Source organism: Plectropomus leopardus, chromosome 13, assembly GCF_026936395.1.
Source record: "Plectropomus leopardus strain MGB_pleo_1.0 chromosome 13, ASM2693639v1, whole genome shotgun sequence".
Classification (NCBI taxonomy): domain Eukaryota; kingdom Metazoa; phylum Chordata; class Actinopteri; order Perciformes; family Serranidae; genus Plectropomus; species Plectropomus leopardus.
Window position 1 is genome coordinate 3,230,620 of NC_142188.1, and position 22,449 is coordinate 3,253,068.

The 22,449-nt window shown below is 40.1% G+C and overlaps 1 protein-coding gene across 4 annotated transcripts in view; it reads left to right on the top strand.

Annotated features, from left to right (window-relative positions):
• atrnl1a (attractin like 1a) overlaps window positions 1–22,449 on the top strand; it is a 293,068-nt gene that overhangs the window by 47,840 nt on the left and 222,779 nt on the right. For 3 of the 4 annotated variants that reach the window (XM_088086416.1, XM_088086420.1, XM_088086419.1), the window contains exons 9-15: window positions 1,862–2,045; window positions 4,547–4,701; window positions 13,058–13,142; window positions 15,967–16,175; window positions 19,047–19,165; window positions 19,742–19,858; window positions 21,274–21,406. In XM_088086416.1, the coding sequence (XP_087942542.1) occupies window positions 1,862–2,045; window positions 4,547–4,701; window positions 13,058–13,142; window positions 15,967–16,175; window positions 19,047–19,165; window positions 19,742–19,858; window positions 21,274–21,406 (1,002 nt within the window). The remainder of the gene's footprint in view (window positions 1–1,861; window positions 2,046–4,546; window positions 4,702–13,057; window positions 13,143–15,966; window positions 16,176–19,046; window positions 19,166–19,741; window positions 19,859–21,273; window positions 21,407–22,449) is intronic. The other variant, XM_088086417.1, reaches the window with a different exon arrangement.

The following is a 22,449-nucleotide window of genomic DNA, read 5'->3' on the forward strand; positions in this document are numbered from 1 at the left end:
CATTTTTTTTTTTAAGTCTTTCTCTGTGTGACCGTGTTCTGCTGTCTGTTGATGACTTTCTTTTCCCTTTTTTTTTCTCTTTCAAATTCTCAACCAACACAGTTTTGTTTGCAGGAATTTTTGTCAAGATTTAAAAAAAAGACAGTGATGTTACCAATTTATGTCAACCATAAACATTTTATCTCATTTTTTTTATTACTTGGAATATTTATTTTAAAGTTAGTCAACAAATAAATGTTAACAATACATATATTTAGTAGGTGGGCTTTTTGCACTGTTGAGAAATAAAGCACTTCCTGCTAAATAATGTAATGCAGACACTGATTCTAAATGACCTTAAACGCATTTGTGTTGTATTTTTGTGCTGCATGTCCTTATTGAGTTCTCAATGCCATAACAAGTTGGATAAGCTAAAACCTACAACAGACAGGGTCCAGGAGCTAAAAGGGGTCCTCAGAGTAAATACAGGAGGGGCCACCAAATTATTGATGATTCTTTCAAAGCTATTTTTTTCTCAAATATTAAGATATGACTGAAAATACACATTATAATCCTAGGGACATCCGTAAATTTTTGAAACATCCAAAAATCCTAGGATGTCTTAAAATCTGAGAAATATCCTAAAATCATCAAAAATGTCCTGAAATTATGGGGAAAGTCCTAAAATCAGAGAAATTTAGCAAAATTCTAAAAACGACCTAAAATCTAAGAAACATCTTAAAATCTTAGAAATGTCTGAAAATCCTATAAATGTCATAAAATTTGGCAATTGTCCCAAACTCGCCCCTGAGAAGTGTTCTTAATGCCTAGAAATGTCAGAAAATCCTAGAAATGTCCTAAAACCCAAGAAACGCATATGGGGCTGCTGCGACCGGCCCCTGAGCTTGCGTCATTTTGCAAAATTGGCCCCCGAGCAAAGCAAGTTGAGTAGTCCTGTGATAACGTATTGGTTCCTCTGGACCTTCAATAAGAGTACACCGACTTACAGGAGAGTATTTCTACTCTTAACGGAGGTCCAGAGTGCCCTAAAGGAGTATAACCAATAAATTGTGATGTTTAGCAAGACAAGCGTGCTGGATCTTATTGTCAAGATCCAGTCTTCACCTGAAAATGTTCTTTGAGTTGCATGTTTGATTTGTCAACTAGTTGACAAATATATTTAGGTGTATCTTGTTGTAAACGGCTGCAACTCTTAAAGTCGTGCAATTTTGATGACATTAATTCAGAGAGATTATGCAAAATGTTATAGAATTTCTAAGTCTTGTTACACAGCAGCAGCTTACATTTAAGTAGCAAAAACTCTGTGATCTTGACTCTAACTCATCTGAAATTATTCTCTTACAATTACTTTTAATTAAAGTAAAAAAGACTTACTTCGAGGGATGTATGGAGCTTTCTAGTTTGCTGTGTTTCTTAGTTTCTCTCAGTGCTGCTGGTGCTCTCAGGGGTTTACTGTTCCCGATGACGCTACGTTTCTCCCGCTTTTGAAGTTCCTCCTCCTTCAGAGGCTTTTGTTTGTTGTGTTGTATCTTTTTTCTTTATTGGGGGCTGCTCGGATGATGTAATCCCTGCCTGTTTTTAATAAGATTCTCTATGCACCTGAATTCATCGGTATGCATCGCACTGGTCTAATAAAGGGGTGCTTTTAAATTCAATAAAGTCTCATTTCCTCTGGTCTCTCTTACTGCTTGGCTCACTCTCTTCTTTTCTCTGCTCCCGCGCTCTGTCTCGCCTCCAGAATTAAAAGTGCTCTGCTTTTTGGCATCAGAGCAAAAAGACAAATCTGCCAAAGCATCAAAAACTTTTTAAGTGATCAACTTTCATGTTTCTGCACTGCATTAATGTGACCTCTCTGTTTTAGGGTCGAACTCGTGGCAGGTTGTGTCCGCTGAGGGCGCAGTGGTGCAGGGAGGTTATGGCCACAGCAGCGTGTACGACGAGGCCAGCGGCTGCGTGTTCGTCCACGGGGGATACAAGGCGCTTAACAACAACAAATACGGCCTGGTGGACCACATGTACCGGTACCACGTGCACACGAAGACATGGTGAGAGTCCTGCAGAGACACTGAAACCTGCCAAAATGAAAATCATGTTGACATCCAGAGTGACCATATCAGCTGCCTGCATCATTGTGCCTAGTTATCCATTATCTGAAGCGCTTATCTTGTCCACGGCTGCAGAGCTGGAGCCAATCCCATCATGCACTGGGTCATAGGAAGCATGCGTTTTGCAGAGGTTATCAGTTTATTCAGTGCTGACAAACATCGTCGAGCAGACACATTCACACCAATGAGCAATTTTACATTAATGTGTGGAGCTGTGGCTCATATCAGCTTCCATAGTAGTTTTACAGGGTTCCACAGTCATGGAAAACCTGGAGAAATCATTGAATTTTACAGTCACATTCTGCAGGCCTGGAATAGTCATGGTATTTTGTTGTGAGCCGACATTGTTACGGTAATCACAGTCTTGTGTAATGCAGCCTTAAAAAGACGGATGAAACCAGCGTGCTTGAGTCAGAAAGTTGAGAATAGACGGATCTGACAGGAGGTCTGACCTCAGGTGACCCCGGGCAGATGGATGGCTGAAACAGGACGCTCGGCTCCATCACTCTCTCCTCCATTCACATGCGACCTCACACACACACACACACACACACACACACACACTCATATGTACACACACACACACACACTCATATGTACACACACATACACCCTCAGCCTGCTGTCTCTCCATGGCTCTCACTTTCCAGATGGAATTTGTAGTCGGAGTCAGGTGTCACTCGAGCTGCTGGACTTTTCAGATTCCCAGACCCAAACATTTGGTGGTATTCCAGTTATTCTCCGGCCCCACATAGAGATCGTCTCCTCGCTGTCAGCTTAAAGCCACCTGTGAAGGATAAAGTCCAGTACATGACATCTGTATGTTAGTGGTTCCCATCCCAACTGCTCCAGGATCAGGGTTCACATTTCTCCTTTGTCGTAGACTCACTTAACAGTAAATTAAATTTAATTTCACAAAATACAAACAAGATGAAATGCAATGTTTCCTTCAAGCCTGATGATTACAGATTGAGCCCTTTGAAACCTGATCAAACTGGTTTATTCCTTTCAAAAACATGGGAATGACAAAACAAGGCAATGAGAAACTTAATGAGAAAAAAAAAGTTAGAAACTGCTAAGAAAATGACCTAAAAAGTGCTGAAAATTAAGTATATATGTGTAAATGTATGTATAAATAGTTAGATATGAACTTGTGTATCTTACTTGTATAATCGATAATACTGAAGCCATTTATAGTTTCTGGGGCTTCCCACTGCAGCGGACAGAAATAGTTTTATAATAATAAATCTTTTTACTTTTGATGGTGTTGCATTTCCACTAAACAGTAAACTAAAGGATGAGCAGTAATTATTCAGAGTTTGTTTTTTCTTTGTTTTCCTTTAACGTTTTAATACCTGGATCTGCATCAACTGTTTCTTGTGCTTTATTCAGTTGTGTTTCACCAGCATTTAAACCTCTGAAACTTGAGGAAATTGGTTTGATTTCTTTTTAAAAACACGAAAAAAACGGTAATGAACAACTTGGCAAAAAATCCCCTGCAAATTGCAAAATAAATTAAAGGTAATAAGGAAATGATTAAAAAAACTGTGTGGGTTTATTAGATATGATAAAAAAAGTGAAGACGTCCAGAAAACTGTATTTATAATTCTCTTAATCATATATTCAAATTATGTTACAGATAAAATATACTTTTTTTTTAAGCACTTTCTTGACATTTTCATGATTTTCTTTTTTTAATGAACTTTTCTTTTTTTCTTTTTTCTCTGTTTTTTGTGGTTATTTTGAAGTAATTTTCTTGTAATTTTTGGGCTATTTATTGTACATTGCTCATCGCACTTTTTCCATGTCTTTAGAAAGTAATTAAAACCAATTAGCTCAGGTTTCAAAGGGTTAAGAACTGCCAAATATTAAAGTCTGAGTTGAGTTGCAGCAGTAATTGAAGAAGCCACAGAAAGCCTCTACAGTTGGTGTCCAATACATGACCTTTGACCTCAAAGAGGTCACACACAGCAGAGTGAGGCCTCCTACATCGTCTGTGTTGAGTGTTCGTGTATGTTTGTGTGTGTCTGTGTGTGTGTGTGTCTGTGTCTGTGTGTGTGTGTGTGTGTGTGTGCGTGTGCGTGTGAGTGCGTGCATGTGTGTGTGTGCTGCTCCCATGAAAGAACAGTTGGTATGAAGGGCAGTCACCACAGGCCAGGTCACCCACCCCGACAGACGCCATCAATAACATGGCACCATGGACACGCATGTCACACACACACACACACACACACACACACTCTCTGACAAATTAACGCTTTCCTTATGTGTCACACTCTGCTGAGTTGCACTCTTTCCTCTGTGTGTGTCTCTACCTGTGTGTGTGTGTGTGTGTGTGTGTGTGTGTGTGTGTGTGTGAATGTGAATGTGTGTGTGTGTGTGTGAATGTGAATGTGAATGTGTGTGTGTGTGTGTGAATGTGTGGGTGTGTGCGTGCACAGGTTGATCCTAGCGGAGAGCGGTATAGCGCGGTACCTCCACTCTGCGGTGCTCCTGAGCGGCACAGTCCTGGTTTTTGGGGGAAACACTCACAATGACACGTCGCTAAGCAACGGAGCCAAGTGCTTTTCTGCTGACTTCCTGGCGTACGATATCGGTAAGAACAAGTCCTAAAGAAACCACACACACACACACACACACACACACACACACACACCCACACACGCGCTGAGGCTGGCAGTACAGTGTATTTTGCAAAAGATGCAACAAATATTAGGGTCACATATGGAGCTACTGTATATGCTCATATTGAATCTGTTCTCGAGGAGTTTCTTCAGGGCTAAAACCTGAATCATTTTTTAAAATTTTGCAGTTTTCTTCTTTCTTTGAATTTAGAGCAGCCACTTCCCCTGGCGTTGCAGCCTTTGTCACTATTAAAGTTCCTCTCCTGGCAGTAATTAAACCTCTAAAAACTCATCTCTGTTCATCAAAATTACACATTTCTACATATTTTTTTAAATAAAAAAAATCAGTTTGTGCCTCAAAAGGGCTTAGATGTAACTCTACACCTTTGCCTCATTCATTATGTGCAGATCTGTGAATATGGAAATTATAGTGCCGCCTCTCAGCTGAACGCCTGCAGCTCGAGCGTACCTGCTTACCTTCAACTCCGCTCATCAAACACACAAACCTCAACCTAAACGCCAGAAGAATAATGTTGGCTTTGTACATTTCTGCAAACCACGGATACGTTACATTTGCATGTTACTATAGCGAGTACCTTGAAACTTTATGTTTCATCGGCTCTGTGGTTAACATGCAGTCAGGTTTGGGCTCACACACCACTTTGCTACACGGTTAGGAAAGATCATGCTTTAGTGTAAAATACCTGCTTTTTGTGACTCAGGGGTCAACAAAAATCACAAAAAAACAAAAAAAAAATGTTTTATTGTTCGCTGGTCTCAAACGGTGCTGTGCAGCTTGACTGCTCATCCCGTCATGTTACGTCCTGCAGCCTTTGACTTAAAAATCACGTGGACATATTAGGAAGGTTATAAACTTGATTTAATTTTTTTTTCTTTTAAGATGTTTTAGGACTCTTTATTGCCTTTATTTGATAAAACAGATGTAGCGTGAAAGGGAGGGAGAGAGTGGGGATGACATGCAGCAAAGGGCCGAAGCCGGATTCAAACCTGCGGCTGCTGCGGCAAGGACACGGCCTCTGTACATGGGGCGCCTGCTCTACCAACTAAACCACCTGGCGCCCTGGAAATGTGACTTTTGACCACTCACATGCAGCCTCGCTCCTCAGGTGCTCCCAACTGTTGTACTAGATGCATTTCCACAGCGTTTTTGTAGCGGTCACACCACCTGGCACAACGTGTCTTGGTGTGATCGCCCCGTAACGCTTCACACCATACCCCAAAATCTGACTCCAGTCCACCTTTTTAGCCCCATATTCTTGGTGACATTTCAGTAAAATGTCTCAATGAATAAAGTTTTCGGAGCTTTCGTAGAAAACGTGCAGTGACTGTGACTTCCTGCGAGTCCGCGTCCTCACAGATGAACCATATTTTATTTGATGCATGATTAGCTGTTTAAATTCTCAGTGATTGTACGATCTAATATATATATCTTCACCATGTTTTCCACTCTGCATACTGTATCTAGTTGTGATGATGACAGGCCATCACACACACACACACACACACACACACACACACACACGCTGCTAAACCAATCTTTTAATCAAGATGACCCTCAGAGAAATTAGATTTTATTTGCTGCTATTAGAAATTCAGTGTTGTCTTACACACACAAATACACACACAAATTTTGGGTTGTTACTGATTCTCTGGTGTGAATGGGAATTTTTGCAGCTGCAGCAGCATTTGATAAAATGGTGCACACTGTGTGAGGAGAGGGTCGGAGGAAGAGAGAAACGCAGTAACAAAGCCAAAAACAAACAGACTGATCAGAAGAGTGTGTGTGAGTGTGAGGGGGAGACAGATACAGAGGCTGCAGTACTGTATAGTTAGAGAGTATGGATGATTAAGGATCCCATCACAGGCCACCCAGTCGCACCATAGACCAGATGGCATGAGGATGTTTCTGCCCCTCGACAGGGAGGGAGAGATGGAAGGATGACGGGAGCTTTGGGAGAGGGAAAGAGGGATTACACCAACTCTTCACAGGAGGGAAACAACAGGGAGCACAGAGATTAACAAGGAGGAAGACAGGAGGAGGGAAAAATGAAGACGGATGTGTGCATGGAGAAAGGTGCTTTATGGTGCAGCGCCGGATAAAGAAAAAGAGAAACATGAGGAGAGGAAGCAGGAGGTTTGGCAGAAGTTGCACAATTAATCATATTCTGTAATGCTGTATCGAGATGAAGCAAGAATCTTAAATTTTGTCATTTTTTCCATCGCGTTGATTTGCTAAGCTTAATATAGCTGCACAAAATGTGATTGGCTTGTGGCATTCAGGGGCGGGGCTTAGTGATAGGTAAATTATGCATAACTTTAAGCCTTAATAACATTCAAAGGTGTGAGTTATATAAAAATCCAGCTCCTGTACAGTTGTCATGAATGTTAAAATTAGCTGTGGAGCCCAAAACCGTTTTTGTACTCTGCTGTAAACATGTTTACTTCTGCTGTGAAGTTTGGCTTTTTAAAATGGGGGTCTATTTAGATTGACTCTTTTGGCTTTTGGAGCCAGCCTCAAGTGGCCATTAGAGGAACTGCAGCTTTGGCCATAATTTTTCAGCCTCAGCGTTTGGTGCTTGGCTGTCTCACGAGAAGTGAGAAAACTTCTGAAAATTTTGCCCTTTTATGTGTGGTTAAATGCTGCAGGAGCTGCACCCTGATGTGTAAAATTTTAATGAAAACGTGCAAAACTATTTGTCTTTAAAACAGAATCAAGATCTTGTATTTCTAGCAGCATTCAGCCCATTGTCGCTCCAAATCTATCTGCCCTCCTCCTTCTTTCTCTTATCTTTCCTGTCACTCTGCTGTAAATTCTCTAATAAAGAGAAAAATGCCAGAGAGGATGTTAGCGAGATAAAGTGGCGAACGCGAGGAAGCAATAAGAAGAAATAAGAGAGCAGAGCGCCGAGGAAGTAGAGAGGGATAAACTCAGAGCTGGAGAGAAATAAACAGTAAATGAAGGAGGGATTTAGGGAGAGAAAAAGAAGCTCTAACGATGATGGAGGAGAATTAGCTTAAAACTATAAAGGTATGCCAGGATGAAGCAGGTTATAAGCTTGTGAATAAAAGGCAAAATCAAAGGTAATAAACAATAAAGTATTTGTTTACAGAGCGTCCTCGTCAGAGAGGTGCAGTGTGAACGCTCTGCTTTTTTTCCTCACCCCGTCAACAATAAATGTGTATATTTACACGTCCCTCAACTCTGCACAATACACCCCTAATCTTTTCACATCATCATTTATTCATTATCGCTCATATCTGCAGATCTGCACAACTTGATTGTCAATGAGGCACCTCTGTCTCACCGCGGAGACGCAGGAGGGACGGAGGAAGTGTTGGCTGAGAGGAAAAACAAAGACAGGATGGAGAGAGGGAGCATGAGTTGGAGAAAGGATGAGAGAAATGATTTGTTAAAGACGTTTAAAGCAAAACAAAATCTGAATTGGAACAGTCCCGCATATTTGAAACATGATTTGTATTTATGATTATTTTGGAATTTGTAAATGCAAAAATTGACCAATAAAGTGGTTAAAGGTCAAAGGTAGACGGGAAGAGGGTTAGGGCCAGGAAGGAGAAATTTGTTTTGGAGAGGAGGAAGTGTTTTTTTTGGTCATTATGCACGTCGTGACAAAATTGGAAATTATGAGAATAAAGTTGAAATAAATGTCGAGAAAAAAGTCAAAATTTTGTGAATAAAGTTGAGATAAAATTATAAAATTTACATAAAAAGAAAAAGTTTCGACTTTTCTCGACGTGCATAATGAAAAAAAATCTTCCTCCTATCAAAAATATTCTCCTGCCTGACCCCGATCCTCTCCTCCTGCTCCTCTCCTCTCCTGTCCTCCTCCTCCTCTCCTCCTCCTGCTCCTCTCCTCTCCTGTCCTCCTCCTCCTCTCCTCCTCCTGCTCCTCTCCTCCTCTTCTTCCTCTCCTCTCCTCTCTTCCTCCTCTCCCTCCCCCTTCTCTCCTCCTCCTCTCCTCTTCTCTCCTCCTCCTCCTGCTCCTCTCCTCCTCTTCTTCCTCTCCTCTCCTCTCCTCTCCTCTCCTCTCCTCTCCTCTCCTCTCCTCCTCTCTGCTCTCTCTCGTGTCTCCTCCTCCTCTCCTCTCCTCTCCTGTCCTCCTCGTGCTCCTTTCCTCCCCTCTCCTCTCCTCTGCTCTCCTCCTCCTCCTGCTCCTCTCCTCTCCTGTCCTCCTCCTCTCCTCTCCCGTCCTCCTCTTCTTCCTCTCCTCCTCCTCTCCTCCTCTCTGCTCTCTCTCGTGTCTCCTCCTCCTCTCCTCTCCTCTCCTGTCCTCCTCGTGCTCCTTTCCTCCCCTCTCCTCTCCTCTGCTCTCCTCCTCCTCCTGCTCCTCTCCTCTCCTGTCCTCCTCCTCTCCTCTCCTGTCCTCCTCTTCTTCCTCTCCCCTCCTCTCCTCCCCTCTCCTCCTCCTGCTCCTCTCCTCTCCTCTCCTCTCCTCTCCTCTCCTCTTCTTCCTCTCCTGTCCTCCTCCTGCTCCTCTCCTCCTCTCCTCTCCTCTCCTCTCCTCTCCTCTCCTCTCCTCTTCTTCCTCTCCTGTCCTCCTCCTCCTGCTCCTCTCCTCCTCTCCTCTCCTCTCCTCTCCTCTCCTCTCCTCCTCTCTGCCCTCTCTCGTCTCTCCAGGAGATAATTAATTAGTTCCACCTGTGGAAGTCTCCTCTCCCTCCCTTGTTTGGTCTTTATTTGCTCCTCCGTTCCTCCCTGCCTCCGTGCTCCCTGCGAGCGGAGAGGTTTCGAGCACTAATTTGTTTTTGTTTTGGCGCGCTAACCTTGGAGGGGCGACGCGGCGTTATTAGCTTCTCCTGCTCTTCTGCTGCCACACATTAGATTCAGGTCGACACGGAAGGCACTTTTCATTTGGATTTAATTCTCCCTCTCACCCTGCAGCTCTCCCTCCCTCCTCCCCCGCCTCCCCTCAACCCCTGCCACCCTCACACTTCTAATTAGATTTGGGGGAAAATGAACTCTGATTAAAAACGCAGTCCTCTCCAACTTGACACACCACAGGCACACACCCACACAATGTCTGCAAACACACACCTGTCTGCAAACACAGACACACACACACACGCCGCAGCCCGCTGAAAGCCCAGGGCGAGCTGGGAGCTTGTTTGGAAGATGTTGGGAGCTGTGATATATTGGAGGAGCAAACAGTGGCTGCCGTTCAAACCTCCTCCTCCTCCTCCTCCTCCTCCTCCTCCTCCTCCTCCTCCTCCTCCTCCTCCTCCATCCAGTCGTCCATTAGTGCAGATCAGATCAAACTGTCAATCAGCCCGGCCCGCCCGCCTGCTTCGATCTGCTCTCATGATTTCTCCTTCTGTCCCACCATGCATTATTAACACAGATTTTCTCATATCCTGACAGGAAATTAAAATCTGCGTTGATGTGTGTGTCCGTCTATACGTGTGTGTGTGTGTGTGTGTGTCTATGTGTTGTGTCTGATAAGTATCTGTTGAGCCTGCAGTTCTTGGGACAATTTGGCAGCTTTAATCTCAGGCCGGTTGTTAAGATGTGTGTCCCAGAGCGGCCAGAAGATGAGATCAAAAGTCGCTGAAGCTGTAATCTTTTTTTTTTTTTTTCAGAGATGGGAGTTTAGAGCTGAGGTGGATGGAGGTTGGAGGTCAGGTGTGCCGGGCTTGAAATTTCACTGTTTGCAACGGGCCTTTGAAATCTCATGAACAAATCATGGGAAGAAGGCAATACACAACTTCAGTAGAAATGACCCAGAAATTAGCAAGAAATGAGTAAAAAGTATAAGGAAAATTACCTAATAATTAAAAAAGCAACCACCTAATCACAAATTAAACAATATGTAATAATAACATTTCTTCTCAGGCAAAAGAAAAGTTAACATTTAATTAATAATAATTTACCGTGTAACCAAATTTTTAATAAAAGTAAAAAATAATTAAAAAAAAGAGTGTAAGCAGTCAGCTGCATTACCTCCACAGTTAAGGTAACTGTCACAGTTTTTTGACTTCCCAGCAGTATTGGTTCTTATTTTAATGCATGTCAAGTGTCAGAAGTGAGAAAACAGATGGGTTTTAATTGTCACACAGCAGCACACCTGAGCAGAGGTGATGGAGCTGAAAAAACAAAAGCGTAAAATATAGAAAACAGATTCCACAGAGGCGTCACAGGTTCAGATCTGCAGACTGGCATGAAAAGTCAGATGTTACTGTAACAGACTGATCCTCAAGTTTACACTCAAACCTCTTTTCAGCCTTGTTACAGTATCCGAAATTTATTATTATTTCTGGAGCCAGGTTGTGCTGAATATGTTTTATGTATCCTTCCAAAAACAAAGGTCTGGATTTAAAATTTTTTTTTAAATTTATTTTTTAGAGATTTTTCCCCCCGATTTATCTTAGTTGGATATTTTAATTTCAGTTTTTTAACTACATTTAAAAAGGTTTTGTTGACAAAATTTTCCCTTTGCTTAGCCCCTTGGTTACTGTTGCTACGCCTGATAACTTTTCGCCCCCAGCATGTGAAATACGGATTTTCCAACTATATTAGTGAGACATATTCGAAAGGAAATTATATTACAGTATCATTTGTTGTATTTGTGAAGCTCCTCCGTAGAACGGCCACTGTCCGATCCTACCTTAGCAACCGTAACTATGCACACGGGAGGCCTGTCATGCTTTTAGCAGAAGCCAAAACGCGGGACCTGCGAGTCTGACAGCCAAAAAGTTGGACGGGCATGTCGAATATTTCGCCTTCCCAAAGCTGAAAACCCAAGGAGAGAGATGTCGGGTCTGAATAAAACATTGTGGAGGACAAACACCTGCGTTTGTTTTAGGACTCAAGCTGCACCGCTCTGTTGCCGTAGATGAAGAGAAGACTGATGGTGGACAGTTTTGTGTTTGCGTTTTATGCTGTGAGGTCTGCACAGCCAGGTCGGCTCGTCCTGATTGGCCGTCTATGTTTATGCAGATTTCAGTTGTGCTTGATTGAATCGGCGTCACTGTAGATGGCATGTTAATGCGACTGACCTTTAACCCCTGCTGGTGATGAACTCATTGCTCTTGCTGCCCCCCAATCTATCCCCACACCGTGTCCTCTGCCGCATCCCTCGCTCTTAAACAAGCGCTCCCAATTAGCACACCGCTTAACGAGGTCGTTAGCAACCTGGCGTCCCCGAGCCCCGACTCTACCGGCTCTCCGTTTACATCCAGGAGAGGCTCATCTGGCTAAATGGCACTTTTACACCGCAGACTCACACACACACTCACAGTCATCTCCGTGTGAATAAAACGGGAGCACGTAGGGGTCATTAAAACATCAGAGAGTTGTAAAACCCAAAGAGTAAAATACACAGAGCTGATGGCTTCAATGATAACTCGAGAGAGGGAGAGAGAGGGCGACTTTATGATGATATTTGGTGGTGAGAAGTATTTTATGAAGTCGTCTCCCAGATTATCGTCCCTATCTTCTGCGGATCGCCATAATTTAATGTGAAAAGGTTAGGATAATGAATTCTTATTCCTCAGGATGAACTGTGGTTCACCCTCCTCTGGTCTTTTTTCTCACAAGCAATAAAATATTTGCCCCTTTTTCCAAAAGCAGAACTGAGACGGAGGAGTGATTTGTCCTGTCAACCCTTTTCTGAATTACAGTTGAACGCCAGAATAAAATGAAATAACATCTAATAGCAAATGTGTATTTTCCGAGGTTGTTTTCATCGTTTGCACCCCGTCCCTCATTTCCTATTATGGGAAATCTCACAAGATATTTTCGACAATAGTGTGTTTGTGACTCTGTGGGAAGGAGTGCTCTCTAAAATTTTATTAAATGTCAAAACACGGCAGACGTACAGCACTTATCATCAAGACTGTTTGAGATGTTACCATTTTATAGCTACAATTTTGCACAAATTTGAGATTTTTCTTGATTAGGTGGGGAGAAATATTGGGATAATGATTGTGAAATTTTATGAACTGATATTTTGTATTTTATTTAATCAGGTTTTGTCATTTATTTATTTACCTGCCCAGGGGCGAGGGGCAGAAAATAGCAGCTTTGCTAGAACCTGGTACAATGCATCTCTCACTGTTTTTGCATCTGTCAGTTCAATCATTTTAAAAGATGGTTGATGATTTTTGGCAGAGGTGAGACCAATTTAAGTCTCAAGTCTTTGCACTCAAGTCCTGAATTGTATACAGTCCTCGTTTACGCCTTTTCTTCACGATTCGACTTTTATCAGTTTCTCATTTTGGACACACTCACAAACACACAAAGTGAAAACTTCGTATTCAGACGCTTTTGTATGTGTGTGTGCTTTCTATCAGCTTGTGACGAGTGGACGGTCCTCCCCAGACCGGGTCTGCACCGGGACGCCAACCGCTTCGGACACTCTGCCGTGGTTAACAACGGGTGAGCTCCGTCCTTCCATATTTGTAGTTCATCACTGCCAAACTCCATCTGCAATATACTTTTTAAAAACCCTGCCTCCCTACTAAAGTATATCTGAGTACAAAAACTCAGTTGATCTTACTTTACATAATCCTGGAAACTGATTTCCTTAGAAAAGAGAAGCAAATATAACTATTAATCTTAATTCATGTTTACTTTATATCTGATAGTTAAGTTTAACATTTAGCTGCATGTTCGTATTTTTGTGAAGTTGTTGGAACTTGAAATGACAAGTAAAATTACCTTGTTTGTTCTGTGTTTGCAACCTGATTTAACCAGTTCAGTTTGACTTAACGTCATCACGACAAAGAGGATTTAATCAATGATGAAGTTAGTTTTGTTAACACGTTTAAGAAAATACAAATATGATTGACTAGATTTTGCAGCAGAATACAGATAAAGCACAGTGAACCTGGTTTACTGGCTTTGCTGAAACTTAAGATTATTAATTTAATTTGTCATTTTTAAGTTGCAACAACTTTACAAAATTGAGGAAATATAACTGAATTTTTATTAAACTTGACAAATACATCTACTTAAACTTTTCAAGGTTTCCTATACTTGCTAGAGATGTATTAAATTGCTTACAGCCTTTAAAACCAAGATAATCATCAGTTTTCTTTTGCAGCGTTCCTGTCTTTCACAAGCATTTAAACCTCTGAAACAAATTAGTTTGATTTCTTTTGAAATGATGGAAAAAAGGCAACAAGCAACTTGACAAAAAAAAGCTAGTAATTAGTGAAATGTGACAAGATGGTGTGGAAAAAAGGGAAAAATGTCATGACATTTCTTTGTTTTTTTACTGTTCTTTTTGTGTGTGCTAATTTTCAGGATATTTTATCACAACTTTTACTAGTTTCTTGCTCATTTTTAGAGTCATTTTTTTTAAAGTTCCTTCTTCATATGTTCTTGAAAGAAATCATGCCAATTTGCTCAGGTTTCAAAGGGTTAAGGACACTTCAGTAGGCTCAAATTTTTGGTAAATCTGTTAAATAATCTACTAAACTACTCAATTATATATATATGCAAATAAAACAATTCGTGGCGCATCATTCTGGCACACTTTTGCATTTCCTTGATGTCTTCCTGCAGTGTCCTCTAAGTTTTTGGAAGCACTGAGAGTCTCGGCTGACTTTCTTCTCTGCTTCTCTGTCTCTCAGGTTGTGGTTTTGTTGTGTCGATTGTTTTTGGGATTGATCTCTTTATCTGGATGTTATATTTAGTTTCAGTTTACACTTGTCTCGTCACTTCTCCCCCTGCTGACTTTTCTGAAGCTCTTTGTTTAGAAGCGTCTGCCACCTCACCTCCGGTCTCTTTCTTCAGTAACTTTCTTTACACCTTCTATGTATAGGTACAGTGCAGGTACACTTCTCTCTTATGTCAGGAGCTCTATTTCTACCTTTCCCATTTTTGAGTCTGTTTCTATGTATTTTGCTTCATTCTCACAGAAAAGTTGGTCAGTCGTATTCTTCCATGCTGGTGCTGTGGTTTCTATAAGAGTCTGAATGTGGTTTTTGATTGTCAGCCTAAAACTTTTAAAGAAAAAAAATAAACCAAGTCTGTTTAAAAAAATCCAGCAAAATAAGGAAAGAGCTGTTAAGACACCCCACATTTTTTACCCAATCGTCTCGTCATCGATGTCTTAACCTTTTAACACCTGAATGGACACCAGGTTTCTTGTGCTGCATTCAGACGCCTTTTGCAAACGTTTAAACCTCTGCAACCTGAAAAAAATGGTTTGATTTCCTTTGAAAACATAGGAGAAAATGCAATGAGCAACTATCCCACAAATTACAGAAGAAACTGAAAAATAAGAAAATGACCTTGAAATTATTTGGGGAAATATTATATATTATAAATATAAAGGGAAAATCTTGCGAAAACTGTATATTTTTTTAAATTCTAATAATTATGTATATATTATATATTTCTGTACACATGTTTATATTTTATATTTTACTTATTTTTTTTAATTTTTTTTTTTTTTTTTTTACTTTTTTTTATTGCTATTCATTTTCAAATAGTTTTCTTGTAACTTTTTATTTATTTATTTTACAAATTTCCTGCTAATTTTTTATCAATTTCTTGTTAAGTTGATTTTGCCTTTGGTATTATCATGATCCTAAATAAAACCAAGCCAATTTGCTCATGTTTTAATGGGTTAGCTGTGCGAAAAAAACTCAAACATTGACCATCCGACAAAAGTCGGATGGTCAATGTTTCACAAAAGTTTCTTAGAAAATACTTTTTTTTATGTACATCTGTCCATTTGAATCAAAGACTACAGGACATTTTACAGGCAGGTGAAATAAAGAAAAAGACCTTAATTTTAAATGACAATATTAAGTCAAATTCAAAATGCTTGATCCGAGAGTTTCATCACGATTTATCGTGCCTTGGTGCTGAACTCAGAAATAATGGTCTGACCCTTTCACATCATTTACCCACCAGAACGTCAGCTTTGAGCACAGAAATGTCAGCTTTGAACATCAAAAGACCATCATGAAACTGAAGCTTTTTACCCCAAACCAAAGTTCAGCTTTATCTTTGAAAGATTCTCCACATTTCTTCGTCTGTCTTTATCTCTGCAGGCATTTCTGGTCTTTTTAAGACTAAAACCGTCTCGCTGTTACTTTTGCAGTGTTGCTGTTTGTTGGATTTTTTCAGTTGAGGACAGTTAAAAAACATCGTAATAATTGGTCAGTACAGTAAAGATCAAACAAAAGTGTCAGTTGCAAGTAAATGTTTCTTTGATTCTGTTTAATCCGCTCTGTTTCCTCTGCAGCTCAATGTACATCTTTGGGGGTTTTTCGGGGCTCCTTCTGAACGATGTGCTGGCCTACACCCCTCCGTCCTGCCAGGCCTTTTCCACCCCGGCATCGTGTGCTGCTGCCGGGCCGGGCGTTCGCTGCCACTGGGTCCAAAGCAGATGTGTCTCCTGGGAGCCAAAAGCAGCCGAGCACAGCCGAGCTCCTTTCTGCCCTGTGCGACCTGGTACGTTACACTGGCATTTTTAAAAAATGGAGCCGTGTGTAAGATTTAGGGGGATTTTGTGGCATCTAAGATTGTTAATTTGATATTTAGAGTGTTAAACAAGGTACATTACTGTTAGAATTTGCCATATTTTAACAGAATTAATATTGATTTCAAAATGCATCATGATTTACAGTAATCTTTTAGTGTATTTTGGAAAAACTTTACATAACTGTTGGAATTTAGTTGTATTTTTACAATAATTTTACTAATTTAACATGGAGGTACAACATGGAGATCACCATGGATGTAGACATGCTCCCTAGATATAAATGTGTCAACATGAGACGATGAAAACACTGTGATTCTATGACCTTTAACGTTCCCATCTGCCCTTTTTTGTCCCTTAATATTTTCTCAGTCATGTCAACATATTTTCCCTGAAATATTTAGCACAATCCTGCATAAGTGTTGTTCCCAGAGGACCACTTTTTTCATGAGAATAATAATTATTCTGAAGGATTCGGCTCTGAAGTTTGTTTGCACGCCGTAATTATGAGAACAGAAGGTCAGCGCTGCAACAATTACCTCATTTTGAAGTAATTAGGTTCAGTCGAAACTCTTCCTCCCCCTCCTCCTCCATCTGTCTCTGCCAGATTTAGATGCTGCAGCTCGCAGGTATTCTGCTGCAGGCGTCTCACTGCAGGTTTAAATAAAATGCATTCATGCTAATGGAGGTCTGTCAGTTTTAAATAGAACAATAGCACACATGGATTCACAGCTTTGAATATATGCAGCAGGGTGTTTTTCATGATTAACCTTTCGAAACCTGGATCAGTTTTCTTGTGCAGCATTCAGGCGCCTTTCACGAGCATTTAAAGCTGTGAAACGTGAGAAAATTGGTTTGATTTCTTTCGAAGACATTGAAAAAAGGCAATCTGCATCAAAGCAAGAAATGACCACAAAAAATTTGCAAAAAATTATTAGAAGTTACTAGAAAAAAAGAATGAGAGAACAAATATTGGAAAATTGTTTAAAAACAAAAACAAGAAATCTTTTTTAAAGAGAACTGCATAGAAAATTATTAGAATGATATATTTAAAATTATGTTGTTGAAATGAATCTATAGATTGCTTTAAAGCAATATTAATCTTGGCAATAAATTACCCCAAAAAATAGCAATAAATTAGTTAATGTAACAACACCAAAAAAAAAGACCTGAGAAAGAGAGGGACAGTTTTTAGAAAAATGTAAAATAAATAAATAAAAAGGGAAAAATATAAAGAAAACTGCATAGACTATAATTATATAAATTTAAAATAATTTTACTGCAAAGTACATCTTGGTGAAATTACTCAAAAAATTATCAAGAAATTAGTGAACGTAAGAAGAAAAAAATTACCTGAAAAGAAGAGAAAGACAATTATTAGAAAAAATTAAAAAAGGGTAAATAGAACTGCATAGATATCTATTATATTTACATATTTAAAGACATATATATATATATGTATACATAATGTTAACGCAATTTACTTCAAGAAATGTCCCCAAAACATTATCAAGACATTGGTGAATGTAACAAAAAAAAAAAGAAAACCCTGAAAAGCATCTAAAGTTGTACAAAGAAAATGTTGATAAATGTCTGTCAAAACTGTGAAATAGAGATTTTATTTGTTAAGGAACAAAACAAAACAAAGAAACTGGGCCTGGTCCTTCAGAAGCATGATGGAGGTCTGACTGATTCTCATGTCCCAGATCAGTGTTGCTCTTTAATCTTTCATGCATATTTACTCTACAAACGACAGCACAGCAGGTATAAATGAGCACAGCGCCATAAAACTGCATAATAACATAACTGCCATGTGCAAATATCTCCTAATCACATCCAAACATGGTAATTACATGCTCGTTTACACTTCATGGAAGCATTACGTGCGTACACATGGCCGCCACATGAATCTGCGGTGAAACTTCCTGAAATACACCAGATATTTTAGAAATCGTGCCAGATGGACATTCCAGTGCTGCTCAGACTGATGCAGACGGACTCAGACTTTTAACCACTTTGCTCAACGTTTGTTCGATTATTAAAAACGTTATCATTAGTGTCGGTTGATTCGTGCTCGTCAGATTAGAGATGAAATCACAGCAGATGCATAAATCAATTCTGATGCAGAGAGAAGTGAGAATTTAACTCACCTGAAAGGTAGACATGAAGATTTTACTCAACAGGTGCAAACTGTGCAGCATTAACTGGGGCCAGTCACAGCAGCCCCATGTTTCTAGGATTTTAGGAAGTTTTTCGGATTTTAGAGTATTTTTAGTATGTCAGGAAATGTCTGTATTTTAGGGCATTTCTAAGATTTTAGGGCATTTTTAGGATTTTAGGAGATGTCTGCACTTTAAGAGCGTTTTTAGGATTTTAGGATATTTCTAGGTTTTTAAGAAGTTTCTCGGATTTAAGAGTGTTTCTAGTTTTTTAGGGACATTTTTAGGCTTTTAGTTTGTTTCTAGGATATGAGGACTTTTGTAGTTTTTTAGGGCATTTTTAGGCTTTTAGCATGTTTCTATGATTTGTGGACGTCTCTAGGATTTTAGGACATTTCTAAAATTTAAGGTCATTTCTCAGATTTTAGGACACGTTTGTTAATTAGGACTTTTATAGGCTTTTAGGACATTTCTAGGATGTTAGGATGTTTCTTGGATTTTAGGAAGTTTCTAGGAGTTAAGGACATTTCTAGGATTAGGACCTCCACTGGGGCCTTTTTGATTAACAAGCTCTATTTTGATGCTATTTTATGCATTTGTGTACGTGTACTAAAAGTGTTGTAGAGAAAAATCTAATCTTTTTGTGTGTGTTTATGGTTGTGTGTGTGTTGTGTCCTCCTCCAGACAGCACAGACGAGCAGTGTTTCCGGTTCTCAGACTGTGCGAGCTGCACCGCCAACACACGGGGCTGCCAGTGGTGTGAGGACAGGAAGTGTATATCTACATCCAGCAACTGCACAGTGGTGAGTCCTCACTGGGCATCTGAAAAGCAACAGATTTTTTAAAAACAAGCCTTGTTAGTGGCCCCTGAAGTGAAGTGAACGCAGAGCTCCCGCGTAAATCACAGCCATGATCGTATTCAGTACAACAGCACTCCGCGTGTGAAAATTATCAGGTCATTTTTTTTCTTAATTAGTAATTTTTTTCTATTTCTGCAACTTTTCAGGTTATTTTCTTGAACCTTTGACTAATTTCTTGCCAATATTTTGGGACATTTCTTTTCTCATTGCCTTCTTCGTATGTTCTTGAAAGGAATCAGGCCAGTTTGCTCAGATTTCAGAGTTAAAATTCAAAAGATAAAATAATTTTATGTTTGATTTAAGGCATTCATGATTCATATTAATACCTTTGGCTGAATGATTTTTGTGCTTTTACTGATTTATTTCTTTCACTTTCTCTTTCCTTATTTGTCTTCCAATCTGCTTTCTCTGTTTCTCTGTGTGTGTCTGCATGTTGCTTTTGTCTGTTTGTGTGTGCTTGGCTGGGGTTGAATATGAATCTGTGTGTGTGTGTGTGTGTGTGTGTGTGTGTGTGTGTAGCTGACTCTGGAGTTGGCCCAGCAGCATGGCGGCGCTCTGTCTCTGTCTCGCCCACCGACCATGTTGTCTGAACACCAGCTGAGCTTGTGGAAGCACGGAGCCAGAAGGAGGGGACATGTGTGTATTACTTGACACTTGACACTTCCTGTTAGGCTGCGGGTCGGGTTGCGTCGGGTTGAGATCGGAGGTCAGAGCGGTCCTTTAGGTTGTATGTAAATGAGGGTGAATATGAATCCAAATTTACATTTAAGTCACGTCCTTTATCCTCTTCTAACAACCTTCCTTGGCTGTGATTAAAAATGGAGTAAAAAAAAACACCACGCTGTTAAGAGACCTCATATCCAGCCTCGGTGTCGGCCCACGATGATGACAGCAGCGTTGCAGTGAACTGGTATTTTTCTGGGACACTTTGAGGTTATTTCCATATTTTAATTACAATCTAATCTAGCGAAAAAGAACAAAACTAGATAAAGTAAAATTATAGCCATACACCGAACCAGTAGTGGTCATGATCCTGACAAGATCATGATATTTACAAATTTACTGTAATGGATGGGTCTACAAGAACTGACAAATAACTACATTTAAAAAAACATCACACAACACAATCGCTGGAAGAAAAATGGCATTGCACGTTTCTGCAAAGCAAGGGTACATTACATTTACATGTTATTATTTAGCCAATATACTGAAACTTTACATTTCAACTGTGATGGCGGTAATGTGTTTTACAGCATGAGGCACAAAAATCACTTGTTTATGGTAAGAAAAAGATCATTATTTGGTTTAAAACACCTGATTTTCATGGCACTATTGATACTGAAAAAGCAACCGCTGGTTGTTGCAAAATGTCATCTTTCTGATCCTTAAAAACACTGTAAGAACGGCGACGTGCCTAAGAAGCCGCTGTCAACACAGCAACAAGTCGCTACAAAACAGCCACATTTGGTATCTCAAAAACAACTTCTAAACACAGTGACATGTTGCTACAAAACGTCCACTTAGTACCTAAATAGCCGCTGGAAATGCAGTGATGCTGGTTTTAAAATGAGTTTTTCCTGAACAGTGGTCTGCAGCTTGGCAGGTGAAGCACCATCCACCACCCTCTCCGTCTTCTACTATGTCACTTTAGAAACGTTTATCAGACATGTATTAAACGTGCAAATCTAACGTGGTTTTCAGATGAAAAGAGATGAAGTTGAGATAAAGTTGTGTGACCTGTTGAGGACCAGCGTGATGTTTCGTCTGCGCTCTCGATGAAGTTGAGCTGTAGTGTCAGTGAGATGCACGCAGCATAAAGTATAAACACAACTTCAATAAAAAGTCCATCTCAGTGTAATGTGTCCCTGATATCGATTTCCCTCCTCACGCTGCATGTTCTGTTTGGCTGTTTGATTTTCCTCAACCATCACACTTTATTTATCCTCCGCTCTCGTTGCACATTGTATCGATTCCTCCGAGTTCATTACATTTAGGACACTGATGATGGAGTTTAACAGGACTGATATTGTTTCCTCTGTGTGTGTTCGAAGGCGGTGAGAGACTCGTCCGGCTGTAAGCGCCGGGAGGAGCAGGAGTGTTTCAGACTGGCCAACTGCAGGAGCTGCTCCCTCAACGCCAACTGCCAGTGGGAGGTGCAGCAGCAGGAGTGTCAAGCACTTCCTGGTGAGGAGACACACTCATTCACACAGAGAGAGAGAACAGGCCTTTACCAAAACAAGAACCTACCACTCCCCTCAATCTCAGTGTCACTCTGAAGTCTCCTTCACAGCCGACTGAAGCAAACTTCAAGGTGCAGGGCAGGGGTACTCAGCTTGCTTTGCTTGCTATATTTTAGGGGTGAAATGTCCTCAAATCCTCAGTATGTCCAAAAATACAAAAAAATGTCTTTAAATCTTAGAAACATTGTATCCCAGAAACTTCCTGAAATGTCTCAAAAGCCTGGAAAAGTCTGAAAAATCTGATAAACATCCAAAAATCGAAACATGATACAAAATCAGAGAAACGTACTGAAATTCTAGAAATGTCCTAAAATCCTAGAAATATCCTAAAATCCTAAAAATGTCCTAAATTCCAAAAAACGTCTAAAAGTCAAGAAATGTTCTAAAATCTGAGAAACGTCCTAAAGTCCTAAAAATGTCTTGAAATCCTGAAAGTTTCCTAAATCCTAGAAGCATCCTACAATCCTTGAAACGTCTAAAAATCAAGACAGGTTTTTAAAATCCAAGAAATGTCCTGAAATCCTAAAAATGTCCTAAAATTCGAGAAATGTCCTAAGATCTGAGAAACATCCTGAAATTCTGGAAAAGTCCTAAAATCCTAGAAATGTCCCAAAATCTGGGAAACATTCTCCATTTCTAGAAATGTCCTAAAATCCTAAAAATGTGCCGAAATTGTTGTGAAATCAGAGAAATGTTCTTCTTGTTTTTCTCTGCATATTTCTTGAACAGGTTGCCTTAAATAAAACTCATGAAGCTCATTTCATTCTGAGTAAATCTTGAGAAAAACACTTTTTTTGGGCACCTGTGGATTGGCTCCTCAGCTGCTTCCTGAGGCACGTTTCAACATTATGCAGCAAATATTAAAAAGCCTTGAGGATCTGCACACAGACTCTTCCACAAACAGCTTCACAAACGTATGCATGCATAAACTGTATAATAATCCTTTTGATTTGATATCGGAGGGAACACTGACAGTAAGGGTCTGAT